Genomic DNA, 19,772 nt, shown 5'->3' on the forward strand with positions numbered 1-19,772 from the left:
CTTGCAAGTGCAGTCCCTTTAAAGTCAGAACAGTGAGTTTGTAAGTTTACAAACTGGCCCCTAGGGACTGAGGTTATGAAACTGAGGTGTCCTTCATTAGTTATAAACTAACCTGAAATCCTTGAAGGCTTGTCAATGTTAAGAATTCACTGAAAGAATGCCACATGCAACAAAAAATCTTCAAATTTATGAGATTATTTCAGCAGAATAACACTTTCTAAACCCTATGGTACCCTATGGTACCTCAGACAACACATGCAAATGTAAATATGAATTATTTCCACTTAGAAATTATAGGCATGTGTAAGGTTTTGAAGTGTTAATACTGTCCATCATTTTTGTATAATTCAGAAAATTATACAGGAGGACATGGAAGTGATTTGGTGTGGTGGTGCTTCCCTTTTGTTTGTGTAAGCTGATAGGCAAATACTTCCTTCAGAAAAGCATTAAAATTCCATTTATCTTCAGCCAGAGAAAGGTTTATTAATCTTAGTTTTGTCAATACAATACTTGGGTCTACAGGACTTGCAGTTGGCATTGGGGCACAGGCAAAGAAGAACATGACTTGGATTATTCTCTTTCTTTGCCAGCACAAAAAATAGTTCCTAATGTTAAATTTGGTATCTGGAAAGATTTACCTGGTAAAAGAGAAGTAAGTTTTAAATGATTAATGTTGATGGCTTCTAAAAAATAACTCTAGTCTGATTCCATGACTGAACAAAACTGGTTTTACATGGTTTGGGTGGAGGAAATTTTCAGTATAGTGGTAAGGAAAGAAAAGTAATACTCAGGCTGCTAAATCTCACTGTGGCTGTGACATGAGACAGTGCAGACAACAAGCGTGGATATTGGACAAGTCAATAATTTTCCTTTTCTTTATTTTACATTCTGGGTATGGAAATCACCGATCTGATGCCTCAAGCAAACAATGTGTTACAGTACTCACTAGCACACTTCAGTTGTTTAACTATCCAGGTAACAATGGACTACAGCTGCTTCTTTAGACCAGAACAATGTGAAGCAGATGGAAAATATTTTTGAGAAATCAGGTCAGTTTTTTTTTTTTTTTTTTGAGAAATCAGGTCAAAACACAGATCTGAGACCTGCATATTTTTTTTTCTGTATCATCGTATCTTTACTAAATTTGGTTCAGTAAAGAAAGACATTTTCCAATCCCTTTGAAACAATGTTTTTTTTTTGTTTTGTTTTTGTTTTTGTTTTTGTGGGTTTCAACTCACAATCCAGAAAGGATTTCTTCATCATTTCAGAGAAAATTTCCCCAGTGGGGGGTCGTGGGCAACATTATAGAGAAAGCAAACAGCACTGTCTGCAGTAAGCAAAGCAGAGGAAAAGAAAATTGTATTTTAGCCACATCAAAGCCACCATATAATCATTATGTTACTAGTAGAAGATGTGAAATCATCCTTTTCTTACTTTTTCACTTCTGTATAAAAACAAGGTATTAGATTAACCAAACCAGAGCAGATAAGAATTTTTCTGCTTAAGTGCCTTACTTGGTTAACAGTAAAACAAACAAACAAAAAAGATTCTTAAAAATAGTATGAAAATCTTCATCTTTTAATTTGTATGCAAACTACTGTCTGTATCCTAAAGCTGAATACTGTGTTTTCAGAAATGTCTCTGAGTCTACTTCAATCAAATTTATATAATTTCATGCATAATTCTTTATTTTTTTTTCTTGGGACTGTCAAGTGCCACTTTTGGTAAATGAACCCCCTCCTGGGCCATTTCCACAATGTGGAGCAGAACTCTGTTATCTTTCTGCCTCATTGACTTACTATCTCGTTTTCAGTCTCTGAAGAAAAGCTATCTTTTTTTCCCTACCTTGCTTATACTACTTTTATGTTCCATGAGAGCAAGTTTAGTCCCAATTCATGCCACTTAGTTATATACATATATATAAAGGCACTAATTTAATGATCTGTAATATTTCATAAAAACTTCCTCTGAAATCAAAGTAATAGCATGTATAAAAGATTTCCAAAATGAAAGAGGGAAGTAAATCAGAAGCATCTCAAAGCACAAAGAAGCCATTCATCTGAACATTAATCCAAACATAATAAAACCAACACCACAATAAAATATTCTGTTTAATGGATTATTGTTGTTGTTAGTTTTATTTAAGTTCCAAGAGCATGATGCATTATTCCATATCCTTTGCCATGTGAATATGTTCCTATTTTATATACTAAACAGAATCTTAATCGAGCCTCTGGAAAATGAGTGAAGCTGTGTAAAGGCCAATGAATATTGGCTCCACAAGGCGGGAATTGAAAGCCAAATAAACTAGAGAGTTTAAAGGAGTGGGAATCAATATCTCATCCCCCTCCTGCTGTTTCATACTGCTGAACATTTTTAAGTACAAACAGTTCCTGGTATGGACTGATTAGAATTTGTGAATGTAGAAAAACAATTATTTCCTAGAATATCTTCTAAAAGGTTTGGGACCTGGAGAGCTCAGTCAAAGCCATGTGCTGGGATTCTCATTAATAGTTCTGTGCAGAATTAAGTCTCCTGTTCATGTTTTTATGGTCGTCAAAGCAGGCATGAATATTTCTTCCTCCTCGTGGTTGAAATAAAATGCTACAGAGAAAACAATAGGAACTAAAAATGTAAACCATGGAGTGCTGTACAGCAGAGGTAATTGTCTCCAGTGATGGATGCAAAGCACATGCATTTTGCAGCTGAAGAATAAACCCCCAAAAGAAACCATTGCATAATCTTTTTCTCTGTTCTGATAAACGTGCTTTCAATTTTTGTATTGCTGATATAAATCTCTTGGGTCAAATTTCATGTCTTGTCATGTTTTCACAGTAGTCTTTTATGTAGACCCAAGCATTTCAGCTCTGCCTACTTCAAACACTTACAATGGACTCAACATAAATTGCTTCCTTAGAAGAGCAAAACACATCAGGGTACGCACTTTTTTTTTTTTTTTTTTTTACGGAATAATTAGGGATAGCAGCTTCCTTCCTACATGTTAGAGCAGTGTGGAGCAACTGGAAAATTGCCAGAATTAGGCCCGTCTTTTGCAAGGATTCAGTATCCACATCCTGTTTCATTCTGCAGTGCGGTTGTCCCACGTAAACAGAACATCTGGCACATGTTAAAAAATGCTTCTTGAAAAGACTTGGACTGTCATTTTCTTGAGATTGGATAAATCTCTTCCTTGTAAAATTGAAGCAATATGAAACACATAGAAATCTCTATAATGTATCAGGTCAGATGGCCTTCACAAGACTTGTAATATTCCCCCTCCTCCCATCCATGCTCCATGAGATAAGATACTACACAGAGTACCTCAACTTTATACCTTCCCTTAAGGATCTGTGCTTAACAGGACCAGGTTCATGAAGTTTGAGTGAGAAATATCAGCTTATGTATTTTCTCCTTTTATCCATAACCCATAAAGGAGTGCTCTTAACGTCAAGAAGTTTAATGGTTGTAAACTTGCGAGGTTTCTTCATTCAGGCATGTTTAATAGTGTGTATTGGGATTATGGTGATCTAAGTAAGATTTACTGGATACAACAGTTGAAACCTCAGGATTTATACTAAAGGATGCACCCTGTTAACCTGGTTTCAGGCAGGTCCTTTGGCCTGTGAAAACAGACAGACAGCAAGTAGGTTAGCAGCTCTCACTAAAGATCTGGAGTGCCATATGGGTTTGAGATGGATAACATCATTATTATGTCAAAAATATTTTGGTAATGCTATTGATGCTTCCAAATCTGTCAGAAGTACGTCTTTGAGAAGATTCCCCAATTTCTGTAGAAAGGTATGTGCTGCAAAGCTTTTCTTTTGGGTTTTGTTTCCCATAGATGTTTGATGATGGACTGAAAGGAAAGCAATTTGACAGGTTTGGTGCAGGTCTGATTGAGACAGATATTATTTTACACATGACTAGTTTCATTAGCAGACACATTATAAACTGTCTGAAGTTACTGGCCCTAGAGAAAAAAAAATCACAATTAATTACCTAATGCATTTGTTTTCGTAATGAGGAAGGAATGTCCCTCTCCATTTTAATGTGGCTTTTTTACTCCAGTTAATGGGAGGACAATGATGCAGGGCTTGGCAAAGTATGTTAGTGTTGGAGGAACCTTTGGACCTCCTGAAGCAGTCATACCAGCATAACATTGTGCTACCAGACCCTTTTCCCATCCTTGGGATTAGTTAGTGCCTGTGCTTTATTTACTCTATGCTCAGTGGGGTACAGAAAATAGTAAAACCAAACACATTTCTTTCTCTGTGCTGCTCGTAAATAATGGAATAAAATGCCTGATTTATAAATATACATGTATGTGTGTATGTGTGCATACGCACACAGCTATAAAGATGTGTGTCTACATATTTAGATATATAGGATGCAGTTCATCAATAGGGAGGAGATCCCTTTCACTCATGTTTCATTGTTTAACAATATCTTTTTTTTTCTGTAATTACTTGTGAAGCAATGAAAGCTGCTGTTCAAAATAGGATGCTGCAGTAACTTTTATCTCAAACTGATGCCACGTGGAACTGAACCTTTCTTCTGACATAACATTTAAACACAGGTCATCTCTGAAAGCCAAAAGAAAGCAGAGCAACTCATGTATTTATCCAGTTGTCATACTGCTGCCAGAATATGGAGCAGAAGTTGGCCATTTTTAGAGGGATACCTAAAAATTGCTGTCGGTTTTTCTGTCTTTGCCCTGTAGATAAAGGAGCAAAGCAGAAACCTCATCTTAACCTCAGCAGTTCAACCCCATTTTCCCTTTTTTCTTATTGTCTGCCCATTGCAACCATTTCTTTTGAGCACAGACTTCAACAGCCATGATCTGCTGTCATGCTGATCGAGCTGTCAAGCTGCTGCTTGCTATGTGGGACAAGGAGCTCACAACCTGCAGCTCCCTAATCAGAAGTGTCTGCTTGGTGAGTAGGAATGGATGCTGTTGTGTGCCCAGGCTGATTTCAGATGAACACAGCTGCAACAGAGGATATGACTCTCTAGAAATGTTTAAACCATGAGTTCTGCTACAAAAGTTAGAAACCCCTGATTTATCCCCTTTGATTTTACAAAGTCTAATTTAAGTAAATCTAGGTAAGAAAGCTTTACCATACTTACTTTAAAGCTTCCCAAGTTCAGCTATGGTGCTAATTGCCTGTTAGAGCTGATAAAGCTGTTTAATAACATGCTTTTTGTTTTTCTAGATTCATATCAGAACGAATAAGTTAAATGCTGTATTCCATGGAAAAAATGTTTAAATTGGCACTTCCCAGTAGTGCTTTATTGCTGCCTGCTTATCTCTACCGAACTAACCGTGCATAGAAGCACAACTTTCTTACTTTCCCTTACCAATGCTGGGTTGCTTCCTTACTCTACAGCCCTTTCTCCTGGACTCCTGGTGCATCACTCTCTTCTCCCTTCCCATTCCCTGTCTCCTGGATTTCTCCTGCTTCTTTCTCCTCAACTCTAATACATTATGAGAGTGCCATTGAATGCTACCACTGACCTTCAGTGTCAGCCCACCTGACCAGGGAGATGGGCTTGACTGATTGTAACCCAGATTTAATCTGATGTCTGGTACCAGAAAAGAATTTCTGTTGGGCCTTATTATTGCTTTATTTAACAAAAATCACTTTTTGTGTGGTTTTATTTATTTATTTATTTTTATTTCTTATTTTATTTTTAATATAGTTTATTGTGTATCAGACTTAGCCAAGAAATCATCAATGCAGAATTCTTGAGCAGTTAAGGCAGTTAAATAAAACTCTCTTAGATTGTGAACACAAAATCAGGGATGGATATGATTGGTTCTATGACGTGATTCTGGTACTGTGTCAGTCTGCTGGAGCTCTGCTCTGGTGCCAGCATGTGTGTGGCACAAAGGACTTCCATCACAAAACTTTTTCTCCTTGTCCAATTTAGGAAACTGCCAGGCAGGAATGTCTATGCCCAGATGCACAATGAAAAAGAACAGGAGATGACAAGCCCTGTCAATCATAGTGAGGACACCCAGAACATCATCCAGGGTGAGGAGTTTATTGATGATGATCTGGACTCTCAAACGCTAGGTAATGCAAGAGGTAACTTCATTTTTAGTCTATAAATTTTCGTAAGTAATTGATTTTTTACTTGATATTCATTTTCATTTTAGGTTATTGTTTTGTTTTCTTTTTTCATTTTCTGCTCAGACTTGGGATGAAGCAAATAGTACACTACTGACAAAGGATTATCTCAATTATCTTCTTTTTGCTTGCTTGTAATGAAGGCTAATGTATGAATGACATGCTATGTAGAACACAGGTACAGAGACAATAGATTTTAATGTCAGGAGACTTGGATAATTTTTATAATTAGAGAAATTATATTTGGTAGAACAGGATATAATTGGTAGCATCTGAATTAATTCAAAAATCCCCTGAATTAGTGGAAAATCAAGAAGGCCAGAAAGGTTTTTACAGTCAATATATCCAAGATTTCAGATGAATTGTAACTATATTCATTGCTGTATTGGTCATTATATTCCAGTGGCATTTAAAGTTTTCATTATTAGCAACATTAAATTTATTCCTGTGTAAAAAATCTTATGAGTCTTCCCTATTTTAACTGTTAATTATTATATTATTATTATAGCTAGTATTCATGGGGTGGTCATAAGGAACCTATAAGGGAAACTTTCTGTGAAACTCTGAGTAATGATTTCAGTGTCAGGTAGAAGTGTATATCCTGGCCCCCAGTGGTTATTTTTAATGTAGCATAGAGTACTGAGCTGTAAAGTTCCTGTGAAATTTACCATTGTGTTCAGAGTTCATTGAAGTCGAAGTCTGAAAAGTGTAGGACAATGGGAAAAGCTCTCTGATTTCATTCATACAAATTTTTTGAAAATAAATCAGATAATCCAAAGCTTTTGGAATTAGTGGCAGTCCCTTCATGCTGTAACAGGCAACTATAATGTCATCATGTACCCACAGAAAGGGATCTATTTCAGTTGTGACAAAACCTGAGGTAGGACAGAATTTTGGCAGAGGAGAGATTTATTTCTCCCAGGTTTCACCTTTACCTTCTGTTGCAGATGTCTTCATTTTCATCTGCTGAACCATGTGCTGTTTCTATGTTCTTGAAGATGTTAGCTTTAAAACACAAGGGGAGCTTCCATCCTCCAGCTTTGCATTGTGTATCTTTGTGTATTTCTGTATTTTGTTTTATAAACTTTGTATATGCATGCCACTGTGTTTTTATTCAGATTTTGCAAGAAGACCTTGATCACACTCCTGACTGTTGGAATTAATTCCAAAAACAAGCCTGGAAAAACAAATTTTGTGTTAAAATTGTTTGATCAGCTTATCTCCAGGCTCTATTAGAGGAGAAAGCTGATTGCTAACAAACTCCATGTAGACATGCCTATTAATGTGGAACATTCAAACACCTCTAGTAATGTGCAAAAATATAACTTTTAATGGTAGAAAATCCCTCTTGGTCTATTTATATAGTGCAGCTGGTGATGCTGTAATAAAGAAATGCTACCCTGATTTGTGACACATTCAGAAATAATCTCTACTTGCTCATAGCTGACTACATAAGCCTGATCCTGCACACATTACACAGAGAAAAAAAATAAATAAATCTTGTATCTGGGTGGAGTATTGTTATGGTTAAAGGGTGCAAGATCATGATGTTTTGATGTGAAACTTAAGACAGTGAGCAAAGGCAGATCCTGAGGTGATTTGTGCTTCTGCCAGGTTGTCAACACCAGAAGCATTTCAAGCAGAGCGTAAAGAGTTCGCTTCTGTGGATCATAATCATCTATATTCATCAGCTACTGTACAGCTTTTAGACACAAGACTTTATTTAAGATGTAAAACTATACTTCAGCTCTCTGTGCTGTTTTGTTACTTGCAATGCTTTCCACTAGCTCCGGTATCACTCACTGCTGCCAAAAAAATATTCCTGTTAATGATACTCTTCTATTTTATCTGGCTACAGTATGAAACATGTTAAAATCCCTGCTCTATATTAAATTCCATTTTACAACACTGTTTGCAGAAGGTTCCTATGCTATGGAGATCCCCTCTAATTCTGGTGAGCTTTCTCCCTCCCTGTTGGGAGAGGTCTGTAACAGCCCCCGCCCCATGCACAGCAGGGTTTTGCAGGCCTAGGGTTCTGTTTGTTCTCTCTCTTCTCATAACTTTTGAATTTCCACAGTACAGTATTTCCAGACTCACCCATCCACTTTTTTTGTTTTCTATATATTTTATGTTGCCTACTTTATCGCAACCCCCACCTTGGGACTCCTCAACACCATTACCTTGCAGTGACTCCTTCTGGGAGAAGTGGCAACTTGAACAGCTACAGAGTTCCCCTATTGCTGATGCCGGTCAGTGTCCAGTCCCAGGTCAGTGGCATGTTGAATGGACACCTCAGGTGCCATTCTCCCACCTCACCTGCACCCCTCGAGACAACTACACCTTTTTAAGCTGCAAAGAGAACCACCTTATGCTGTCACTAGGATAGAAACCCTAGGAATTCACCACAAACTCACCACCATGAGCAAAAGCTTTAAGTGAAAGTATCCTATAGGTACACGGAGCTGTTGCACCAGCCTTCACCTGTTTGATAAAGCCAGTCTCTTTATGTGATTGACTTGTCCCTGCGATAAAAGGGGGATTTCTTGTGGAGTACCTGAAATACACTAATGCTGGTCTTTTGTTTCTGTATTTTCATAGGCAATCACTCAGGCGTGGTTTTGAGCATCAACTCCAGAGAGATGCACAGTTACCTGGTTAGCTGATATTTACAGCTGAACACAAAAACCGAAAGACTCTTCTCTGTATTGTTTTATTTTTCCCTGGTGATGTCACAAAATTGTGAATATGGCTGTAAATGCTGGTGGAGAGAAGGTTCCCTAACAGTCCCGTGGAAAAAAAGCGTTCATCATCAGTTACCAGGGGAGAAGGATAATACGTCTTGTGTTCACTCTATGGCCTGGGAACTCTTTACAATTCAAATTCAAACTATGGTAGCAAATTTGTAGCCCTAGGCACATTCAATGCCACCTTCTTTTCTTCTGTTCCTGTATATGCTCTAGTTCTCTATGTTTATTTTTAGGACGATTGACTGTAACTTTTTAATTAGGTTTTTAACTGAGGTATTCAGTGGAAGGCTGGGACTCTTCAGCCTGAAAAGGTGATTTCTAAACAAGTGACTAGACCAGAATAGACGGTTGGTTTTCACGATGATATTGTGTCAGAAGGCCATAACTCAGCAGTGGTTCTGCACTGGGAGAGGACTGAGCAAGAAGTCCTATGCACTCCTAGGCCATACAAGCTCTTAACTTAAAACTGTGTGAGACAATCTAATGAATTTAGGCTTATGCCCTTCTGTGGATTACAGGAAGTGAAGTGTTAATTAGGATATCTCATAATTATAGGATAATTCACTTTTAAGTGTAGCAAGTCCTGACAAACCATCAGCATAGGTATGTACCCTGATCCTACCCCATGTGAAAGAGAAACACCAGCGTGAAGCTTTTCCCAGACCAGGTGCCTTCACTTGCAGACAGTCATTTCAGTTGCTCTCTTCTTGTCTTCTGAGCAAGCACCTCTAGGACGATGGCAGCTGCCAGATCAGTTATCATGTAAAAAAAAAAAAAAAAAAAAAAAGGGGGGGGGGGGAGGTGCTCATGGCCTGCTTCTTTTTAAATTTCCAGAGAGTGTAAATACCTCTTTCAGGTCTCTTTCTTTGTATGTGTTTTTTGTTGTTGTTTTGATAATTGGAGCAGAGATGCCTGGAAGGTCAGAGCTCTCCTCCAGGTAGGACACCACAGTCCCCTTCCCACTCGTGTCACCCCTGGGGCTTCCCCTGCCTCTTGGCCCTTGGAGGCAGGGGTGGGCAAACCCTAACCTGCACTCTGCTTGGGTTGCTCTGACAATCTGTAGGGCCCTGGGGAGGACAGGTTGTGGTTTCAGAGTTGGTATTTCCTTTCTCTCACCACAGGGTGTCACTCGGTCCCTAGCACAGCACCGGACCCTATTCCTGCAGGTTGGGCAGTGGGGCTTCTGAAGGAGCCTCCTGCAGAAGGTCTCGGGGGTCAGCCTGGAGGTTCCCAAGCCCAATTTTGTGACCAGCTCAGAGTTCCCAAATCTAAACTTTTGTACCCCCAGGCAGAGGCAGTGTGGTGAATCTGCAGCTCGCTGCTGGTTTCCCTGTGGTTGATGGAGCCATGTAGGAAATGGACTGTGGTGTGATGAGTTCAAACATCTGGCATCCTTTGTGTCACAGCTGCCTGGAATTAGGACACTCCTCTCAGAAACCTATATAATCTCTTCACTTTTTGCCTTCAATAGAGAATAAATAGCTCTTTACTCAGTGAATGTCATACTGATGCAAATGGCAAGCTCCCACACCACCTTGCTTAAGGAGGATGCAGATAGCTAACTGCATCTTTCTGAATAAACAAACAGTAAATAATGAGCGCTGGCAAGACAGAAAATACCTATCTTTAAATTACCCCATGCATTGGAGTCATTCTTCCATGTAGCTGTTGATATCCTAGAGCATATGGTTGTCAAATGCAACAGACTGTGATGTAATAATTCAGTGCAGCACTGTAGGCTCTCGCAAACCCTACAGGATTATGTGTAAAGCACAAGAAATTCTAGTTTAGAAGAAACTTAATGTACGGACCTGGGTGGAAAAGTTAAAGATTCTGAAAGTGCTTGCAAACTGCTCAGGAAAATAATTTCAAAAATCTTTCAAAAAAAAAAAAAAAAAAAAAAAGCCTATGTAGTGGTAGAGTGCTGTGCAAATTGATCCAGAGAGGAGCAGTGCTCTAGCTGACATGTATGCAGGAAGGACCATGCTTAAATCCAAGGTGTTACATGTGTCTGAGTCTGCATTTCTTGAAGACTACAAATACAAAATGTGCTGTGCATTGGAAACTCTGAGGATTCTTGCACCAGAGGCTTTCCCTTCTCACCAGCCCTTTCAGCTCTTTCTAGTGGGAATGAGCTGGAAAAGAGTAAAATAGTATTGCAAACAGCTTGCTTATAATTGTGAAATAAATCTATAGTAGGTGTGGGGCAGGTGAGTAGGGGATTCGCCTCATGAACAAGGAGTAGGATGGAAATCCTAGTTTGGGATCGTTCTTCCACAGATTATCTGATTAGTGAAGGACACTGTTGGAACTAGGTCACACATCTAATTTATGCTTTAACAACTACTTTTGTGTATGTAATACAGGGTGATTTGTGTCTCTGACAACAGGAGTCTTTTGGAAAACCATAGAATATTTAACTGCTTGATACTCTAATTAACGCAGCACAATATAGTGCCTGTAATAATGTTTTTCAAAGCTAATTAATCTGATTCATGCAGCACTTGTGTGAGGTTGGTTTGTCATGTCTTAAAAGCACTGTTTTCTAAAGAGATGTCAGTATCACCGTAACTGTATTAGCAATACCCAGCATATAATAAAGGAAACCTTTGATTCCTTGGCAAGAATAAATTTAAAATGAGTTATTAAAAATTGAGAAAAATACCATGCCCGTTTTCCCATTCATGGTTTATCTTTAAATGAAAATTCTCACAGCACTAGGTTTTGAATCTCTTGAACTACATCCAGGACATCTTAGCGGCTATATAAATATATATACATCCTTGATAGGTATCTAAAATCCTCTTACATGCATAAAAAGAACAGAGAGTTCTTTCTATGCACAATTGCTAGGCACACATGTATGCATTTGTACATGCAGTATTCGTATGTACTCCAGTTAAACTTGTTAGTGAGCAAGGGTGATTTGATGGCTAAGAAATGGAAGATGGGTGTCAGGTACCTAGATTCTGTACCCAGACTTTGGGCAACCTACTTAACCTGTATGTGCCTCAGTTTCCCCACCTGTAAAATGGGGCTGATAGTAATTAATAGTAATCCTCACAGGAGTATTGTGAGGCTAAAGTAATTACTGTTTCTCCGGGACCTTTAGAGTGAAAGAATTATGTGAGTATATAATATTAATAGTCTCACTTTTTATTTCTTTTTTTTATTTCCTTTTTTTTTTTTTTTTAACTGTTTACTATTGCTGTAATTTAAGGTAGTATACTGAAACCAACCACAATTATATGTAAATGTAAAACATCCATAAACGAAACAGGTACATAACTGTTAAAAAGAATAAAAGAAAAAAAAAAAGGTAATTTCGGTTGAAAGCTGTTATTGGACCATATGCAGAGTAGCATTGCAACATGTGCTGTGATCTTGCTAATTTGCATCCTAGTATCTTAAACTTGCTTTCTACAGTGTTATTTGTCAAAAGTCTTATCCATTGGATATAATGATACCTATCAGCATTGACAACGAACTATACTAAAACCGGAAACAACAAAACTGGTATTGTATTGGTAACATTTAGAGCTTGTGGCCTTCTTAAACTCACATGTATTTGCAAGTTCAAAAACACCTGGTACTTCTAAGAATGCTCCAAGGAGTTCTGATGTGAAGCCATCAAGATTTACAGTTGTTAACTGTGGTTTCCCTTTTGACACTGGATGTTTGAGACAGGTCTACTCATATAATGTGCTCAGAAATGCTCAGAAGACATTTACAGACAACCACACACCCCCAGTGTAAATTAATTTCTTAAAAATAAAAGCAATATAAACCAATGTATATTTTTATACCCTTTAAAAGATGGTGGTGAAGAAACTGTGAAGAAATAGAAGATGCCAGCCTGAGGCAAGATGTTGTTATAGCTCCGATTGATATCCAATTTCTTTGAACATTTTGAGGATATTCTCATTGAATTATATTATTCTTGAGTTTTCTGCTTTCACTGACCAGTGAGAGCAGCATTCATTCACGTAAAGTAGATGATTTGTTAAATTACTGTCCTCTAGACAGACAGAGACAAATCAATGTTTTGTGATTACTAGCTCATAGTACAAAGCAGACTTCAGCTGACGTTATTATGTTGGTTATCTGTTTTTAGTCCGCTGAAAAATCCCTTTAGTGGGAATACTCTATTATGGCATGTCGCTTCTTTAATAGAGAGTAGCAGAATGTGACTGCATTGGTTTCTATCCTCCTTACATAAATACATGCTCAAAGATATATGTATATATATTTCATTTTTAAGAAATTAAATTTACTGCCTTTGTAGTAGCTTTTTGATGACAAAGCAATGATTCTGATATGTTTTGAATTTTAACGTTATTTAAATTTGAATACAATGTTGCTAAATCAGTAGCATTGATGACAATGTCAGTTGAAGGTTTTTCCTTTGTTTCCTCTAAAACTATGATGTGGCTGTTTGTTTTAATGTGGCTTTGGGGAAAAGAGGACAAGAATTTTTATTTCGTTATCGAATTATTTACAGTTGGAGTTGCTTTTGTATGTCGATTGATATTGCTGTGTTGTTTCCACCTTCATTTTAATTTCAGAGTTTTAGAAGAAAGTGCAAATTTCTCTCAAAATACCAGCTTACCACCAGAAAGAGATTTATTAGCATTTACCTGTATAAATATTAGGTTTTGAGATGCAAAACTTTGATGGATATTCTAGACCATCCTAGCTTCCTACCATATTTTCTCTATTCTAGCCCCAATTGCTTATTTATTCTACAGCTTTCTTTGAGACTAGCATATAGCCTAATCTTACTGTTCTGTGAAAGTCTTTCTAAAACTTCCATTAGAAGAACATTTAAGTGTCTAGAAGTAGTTACAGTGTCTGCTTAGAGCATTTTTATAACACTGTCTATATTTTAATATTCTTCATTTCCTTTCAGTATTTCAGTATTAGCCCTCTGACTGCCATTTAAATGTTTATTCCTTTCATGGTTACATATATAATGTTTTTCACTTACTTTCAGACTACAGTCATCAAAGTGACAAGTTTTGATGTATCTCAGACACCCAGTTAGCTTTTGCAATTAGAAGCTGAGCCCTGCATTCTTTGGAAAATGTCAAGCTGTACACTCTTTAATTTTTTAATCTTCTTTCATAAGTCAGCCCTCCTACCTGGCTGACCGCCTCTGCAGCTTTTCTTCCCTTTCTTTTTGCTACCTCCAGCTGGTGGGAGTGCAGAAAGTTTTCACAATGCCTAGATGGCCTACAAGTCGATTCCCAAGTTTGAACAGAAACTGTTTAATGGACTAATTTTTTTTCCTTTCATTTCAAATATTTTGCATACAGTGCAGAGGGCTATATATACTGTCAGGGAAATAAAGACTAGTAATCTGCGCAAATTGTTCTTCATAATGGTCTGAAGACTAAAGAATGTATTTGCAGAATCATTTTTTTTCCTGAAATTGATACCTATAGTAAGTTAGTTTCATGGTTTTTAATATGCCAGGTCTTATTTCTTTAAGTCTTCAGTACTTCTTTTTTTTTTTTTTCTCCTGTTAAATGGAGTAACAAAGTATGTAAAATGTGAATTGTGAAGCAATGTATGACCAGCTGGAAGATTTTCATTCTTTTCATTTCTCCCTCTCTCTCTTTTTCTTTTCTTTTTTTTTTTTTCCTTTTTTTCCTTGTTTTAGGCTTATCAGAATTACTATTTTCGGCTAGTTTACATGACAGTATCTGTGGTGATCTTCTGGAGACAGTATTTAAGATGAGAAATACTGGAAGGCTTAGAAATACATATTCTGTATGTACAATATAGCTCTGTAGGCAGTGCTAGGCTATGAATATGCTGGACAAAATAACATTCTTATCAAAGAGCTGTTATGGTTTGTATTCAAATATTCTCTTTTAATATATATGGATATAAAATATCTCTTCAAATACGTATACTTAATTGCATATTCTTGTCCCTCTTTTAGGTTAGTTTTCTTTTTAGGAATGACATTTTGTAGTCCTGAAAAAAGTAGATTTTTTCCTTCACACAAGTAATTTAGTTTAAAATTATTTCCTTGCAACACACTGAAGGCATTAGGTAAACTTGAGCTTAATTAATCAGACTTGATTTCTTGAGTTTCTGTAGAATTTGCATCTTTATAACAATTTGTTGCAATGCAGTGGACATAAAGCCTTGTTGTGCAGCAATAATACATGCAGCAGTAGTTGCCTTTGATGCACATATTTTTAAGGGTGTAATGAGTTTATTGATCACCGGTAAATTCAGGCATTCCAAGTAAATTTCTTAGCATGTCTTATATTTCTATGTAATTTGTTGCTAATTTTAGCCAGCTTTTGGTATTTACATTCATTTCTGTCTGACACTGTCTGCTCTTGCAGATCAAAGGGCAAGAATTGGCATATTCTCGTTAAATGTATATCTACATTCATTCACACCATTTGCTTGTTAAGTTAAAAGAGTTTAGAAAGTAAATCTATCTGAAATGGTGAAAGCAATGCTTTTTAATGAGGACAGCTCATACAGAAAAAAACAGCAGACTTGTATCCACATGTTTTTTGAGACAGACAATCTTGTTATGGGTTATGAACAGGCAGCACCATGCAGAATGTATACATCTCAAAGAGCAGTAACATGCACGTAGGCAATTCACAACTGATAAAACTAGAGAACTTTTTAATACACAGTTTGTATGTACCAGATACACATAAGGATGTTTAAATGGTTACAGTTACAGAGTATCATCACAAACATAGTAAAATGCCCAATTTACTATCTCTGCTTGCTGATAAAGCTGGTAAAGGCACTTTTTTTTTTTTTGGTTTATCTTTTGAGATGCTGGTCTTCAGAGAGGTGACCTGCATTGTTTAATGCTTGGAACTCTTTGATAAGTAATTGGTGACACTACATAGGAAAATTTATATGAATTTCCATTCTCTTTTGTTTTTCCTTGTTTTCGCTCCATACTCTTTTTTCTCCTGCTGTTCTGTTTCATTATTGCTGCTACCTGTTGCTCTGCCTTGCCTGCCTCCTCCTCCTGATAACAGTTCTCTACAATCCACTTTTCTTTCTTCCTTGCATTTGTTTTGCTTTGTGTTCTGTTTCTATCTGTGTCTTGAATGCTAACAAGAGGAATCACCATCTCTTCCCCATCCCTGTCTTTTCTCTCAGCTTTGGTGTATTATCTTAGCTGATGTACGTCCCTATGTTTTGTCTCTCTGCATTTTCTTCTTGTTTCTTTCCCACTTTCATTTCTTTTAATATTTTCATGTTAAATTTTGGCTCTCATTTTCTATAAATCTTTCTGGAACTCTTCCCTTTTGCCATTTCTGCCCTTCTCTCATGTCTTTGACCCAGAGAGCAGATGCTTCTTCCTGAAATTGGGATCATTGTTGTCCTCCCTGGAGGAGTGATAAGCTATAATCAGCATTTTTTTTCTCTCTTGATCTCACTGTCTCTCTTCATTGGAAGAAATACATTTAATTGGTAGACAACTAAACCCATGATTTCCCAAATACCCCCTTTTGCCTAACTTCAGGTTACGAGGAGGAGATACGGTGTTGGCATGAGCCTCCTGGAACACAGCAAGGGCTGGCTTTCTTTGCCTGCCCTTCAAACTGGCAAATAAAGGACAGCAGCAAAGTTGGGCAGAGATGTCCTGACAGCCATTGGGCTGCATATGTATTTCAGTTTGGGTTGCAGAGGACCAAGATACTACATAGCCTTTTAGATAAAATGGTACAACATGAAGATGAAGAATAGGCGAGATAGAATCCGTTGCTATGGGGAAAAGCAGGACCAGGGATCAGTTGTCTTTGGAATGGCTTGTTTGTCGGGTTTGTATGCAACCTTTCCTGGATGCAGAGGCAAATAACTTTCTCTTAAGCTCATTAATATGCAAGTTTAAGCTGTAACCATATGGGTTTGGCAGAATCTTCTTGTCGGGGAGCTTGCAAAAGATGATGGGGATGAAGTAATTGAAAAACTCAGAGCTATTTTTGTAGGATAGAACCTAGGCTAGAGAGGAAGTGTATGTAAGCGAGATGCAGGAGGGAGAGGAGCACAAGATTATACAGGACAGGGAAATGCAGGGAGAAAGGCAATATAATCAGTGTGTATGATTTTGCCACAAGTTTTTGATGTTATATTTTTCTTAAGCTTTGGAGCTTCTTTTAATTTGTAATGACACATATATTAAGTTTTGTTGGTTGCATACAGAGGCTTTCAACCATGAATCTAAATTGCTGCGGCACCAGGAACATGAAAATGCTAAATTATCAGCATTAATTTCTGCTTATAATTTAGAGAGCACACAGCAATATCATACTTGATGGAAAAGCATTTGCTTCCCAGCAGCCAGGATGCATGTATGTGTGCTTCACAGGTAGCTCCAATGTAGCCTTACCTCGGATGATTGCAGGCCATTTCTTTATGGTGCTCCTCCTTAGAATGGCACTGAGTTAGGAGGCATGGAGTAGAGTTATTTTACGGATTAGCTATGTGTCTTGGATTTATAGTGATTAAATGTAATTTGCTAGAATCCCTCTATGACATGTAATTTTATAAAGTTTAGAGAGGATGGATGAAGTTGGTGAGTAGGCATAGTATTCCTAAAGATAAACACTAGACACTGGACTTTCTCAACATGTGTCTAGAAATTTTAGTTTTAGGAACACAGAGTTCTTATATTTTCTATACACACCAGGCATTTGAGTACAGCTCCTTTCTTTATTTGTCACTGACATGTTATGAATCATTTCCTCATGGGTGTATGGCATGAGATGAACTTGCTGCAGGGCAGAGGACTCTGGAGAGAAAGTCTAATCACATGGAGAAGTACACTTGAATTCTCCCCTCTTGATCCCAGTCTCTTCTGAGTTACTTTTCTCCGATTGTGGTTCTGCCAGCCAGCTGGTTTGAAGTCAAAAGAAGATTAACTCATTTTTATCTTCTTTTGTATGAGTGAGAAAAATACAAGGAAAGCATTGCAAAGGAATAGCAGCATGAAAGAGGTAGGGAACTTGATCAGCTGGTAGGGTGCTTTGGGAAGCTTACACCTTTTGTGCTTTACTTAACACTTAAATTCACAATTATGTACAGCTACTGTGATTTCTCCTTCCATTAATCATAGGTGTGGGGTTTTTTTGCAAAAGGGAAGGTGGTTCTAAAGAATATCACACCAGTATATTGCAAATGTGGTGTTAGAAGGCATCAGCTATCACCCTTTCTCACTTAAATGAAAGTATCATAGTGCCATAACTTTGCACTTATGAATCTACACTAGGAATATCAATTCACAATGGATTCGGTATTGGAGAAAGATTTGAGAGACAGTGAGAGTTGGAATGGAGAGTTTTCCATTTGAAGAGCAAAGGATTTATGTGGTCTTATTTACACTGCATCTGTGGCTGTTCCAACACATGTGGGTCCAAAATCCCTCATTCGGACAAATCCCTGACTCGGACAAATCATATAGATTTGCTGGCATTGCCTGTGGGAGTAAAAGGGAAAAAAAGACAGTTAAACCAAGCTCAAATAATATCTTCAGGCTAATTAGAACTTCAGGTCTTGGTAAAGAAAGAAAAGCCAATAAAGTAAGAACTAGGCTTGACATGCTAGTTGTGAAGATTCACAAAGTGGTCTTCACTGCCCTGTTGTTCCATGTGGAGAATTACTTATTAGGCCTTGCAGGGCCAAATTCTGCCCAAATTTATGGCCATGCAGGTTCACAGAATTTGTCAGGTAAACCTTTTGTTCCAGAAGAAAGCTGTTCATCCACAGTGAGTTTGAAATGTACCTGCAGGCTAAAATCAGTTGTCGTCTTGCTGTATCCATATGCACGCAGGTGAGTGACTGATTTTCACCTGTAATTCCTGCTCCCATGGTTCACGTGCATGTATTTTGTATACACATAAGCTAATTACAATGAAGGCAGCGCTTAGTTTTTGAACTAATCACAACTGCTTTTTCAGAGTATGGTCAACAAATGCTTAACACTGTGTTTCTAAATGGATTTCTGATACAGAGGCCCTTCCAGTCCAGGTACAGGCTCTTAGTAGTAATCAGTATGCTGTAGTCCATACCTTTAACAGACGCGAGTGTGCAGTCCTCTCCTTTTGCCTTTGCACATTTTAGTATATGTGAAATCCATACTAGACTTTTCCTATTTTACTTTTTTTTTTTTCTTTTGGGAGACCTTGACTTTGACTGGGTTTCTTTGTATACGGAATCAGGACTTAAGGGAAGAACAAGATTAATCCATAACTGGTGCATTGTCATAAATGGGGAAAAGTGTTATTTGTATATTTTTGTAAATATGTAACATTTAATGGCAGTTTTGTAGTGACGTGCTGTTTTTGAGAAGAAAAAATCAAATAAATATATGTTTGAATATGCTTGATGTAACACTTAACTGTGATTCAATTGCACAATTAATAGCTTAATCAGAAGTCTTGTGCAATATGTAGTGCACACACATAACCAAGTATCTGTTAGTGGTCCACAACCAAGTTTTTGGCAACTTTTAATGATGATGATGAACTGTGCAGAACAGTTGATCACAGTCTCTTTCAGCTTCCAAACATGTAGCAGGCAAACTACTGTATACGTACCTGTGTACTCCACTGCATCCAAAGGTATGCATTTGTCCCAAGAACCTGCACTACAGGTTTTTCTTTAATAAAATTTGGTTCTAAACTATTTGTTGTTGTTTTGTTTTCTTGTGAAGCAGCTTATGGGTTTTGTGGAGGGGAAACGGCTTAAGCAGTCCTCAGAGTCTGTGGGCATTTTGGTTTGTAAGTCATTAGCAGCAAACTTGTACGGTAAGGCTGCAGCAAAGCCTCATCTCCTCCTCCTGCACATCATTACAGGACCTCTCCTTTTTGCCTCTTCCCCTAGTGGAGTTGAGCTGCGG

The 19,772-nt window shown here is 37.6% G+C and overlaps 1 protein-coding gene across 14 annotated transcripts in view; it reads left to right on the plus strand.

Moving 5' to 3' along the window:
• SORCS2 (sortilin related VPS10 domain containing receptor 2) overlaps positions 1 to 19,558 on the plus strand; it is a 594,922-nt gene extending 575,364 nt beyond the window's left edge. For 3 of the 14 annotated variants that reach the window (XM_072037800.1, XM_027457435.3, XM_038178793.2), the window contains exons 26-28: positions 5,932 to 6,089; positions 8,319 to 8,398; positions 8,730 to 19,558. In XM_072037800.1, the coding sequence (XP_071893901.1) occupies positions 5,932 to 6,089; positions 8,319 to 8,398; positions 8,730 to 8,753 (262 nt within the window). In that variant the 3' untranslated portion in view covers positions 8,754 to 19,558. Of the gene's footprint in view, positions 1 to 5,931; positions 6,090 to 6,160; positions 7,051 to 7,078; positions 8,293 to 8,318; positions 8,399 to 8,729 lie in introns of those variants that run through there. The other 11 variants (XM_027457437.3, XM_027457436.3, XM_027457438.3 and 8 more) reach the window with 11 other exon arrangements.
• The last annotated feature ends 214 nt before the right edge of the window (positions 19,559 to 19,772 follow it).

Source organism: Anas platyrhynchos, chromosome 4 (genome assembly GCF_047663525.1).
Source record: "Anas platyrhynchos isolate ZD024472 breed Pekin duck chromosome 4, IASCAAS_PekinDuck_T2T, whole genome shotgun sequence".
NCBI classification, from domain to species: domain Eukaryota; kingdom Metazoa; phylum Chordata; class Aves; order Anseriformes; family Anatidae; genus Anas; species Anas platyrhynchos.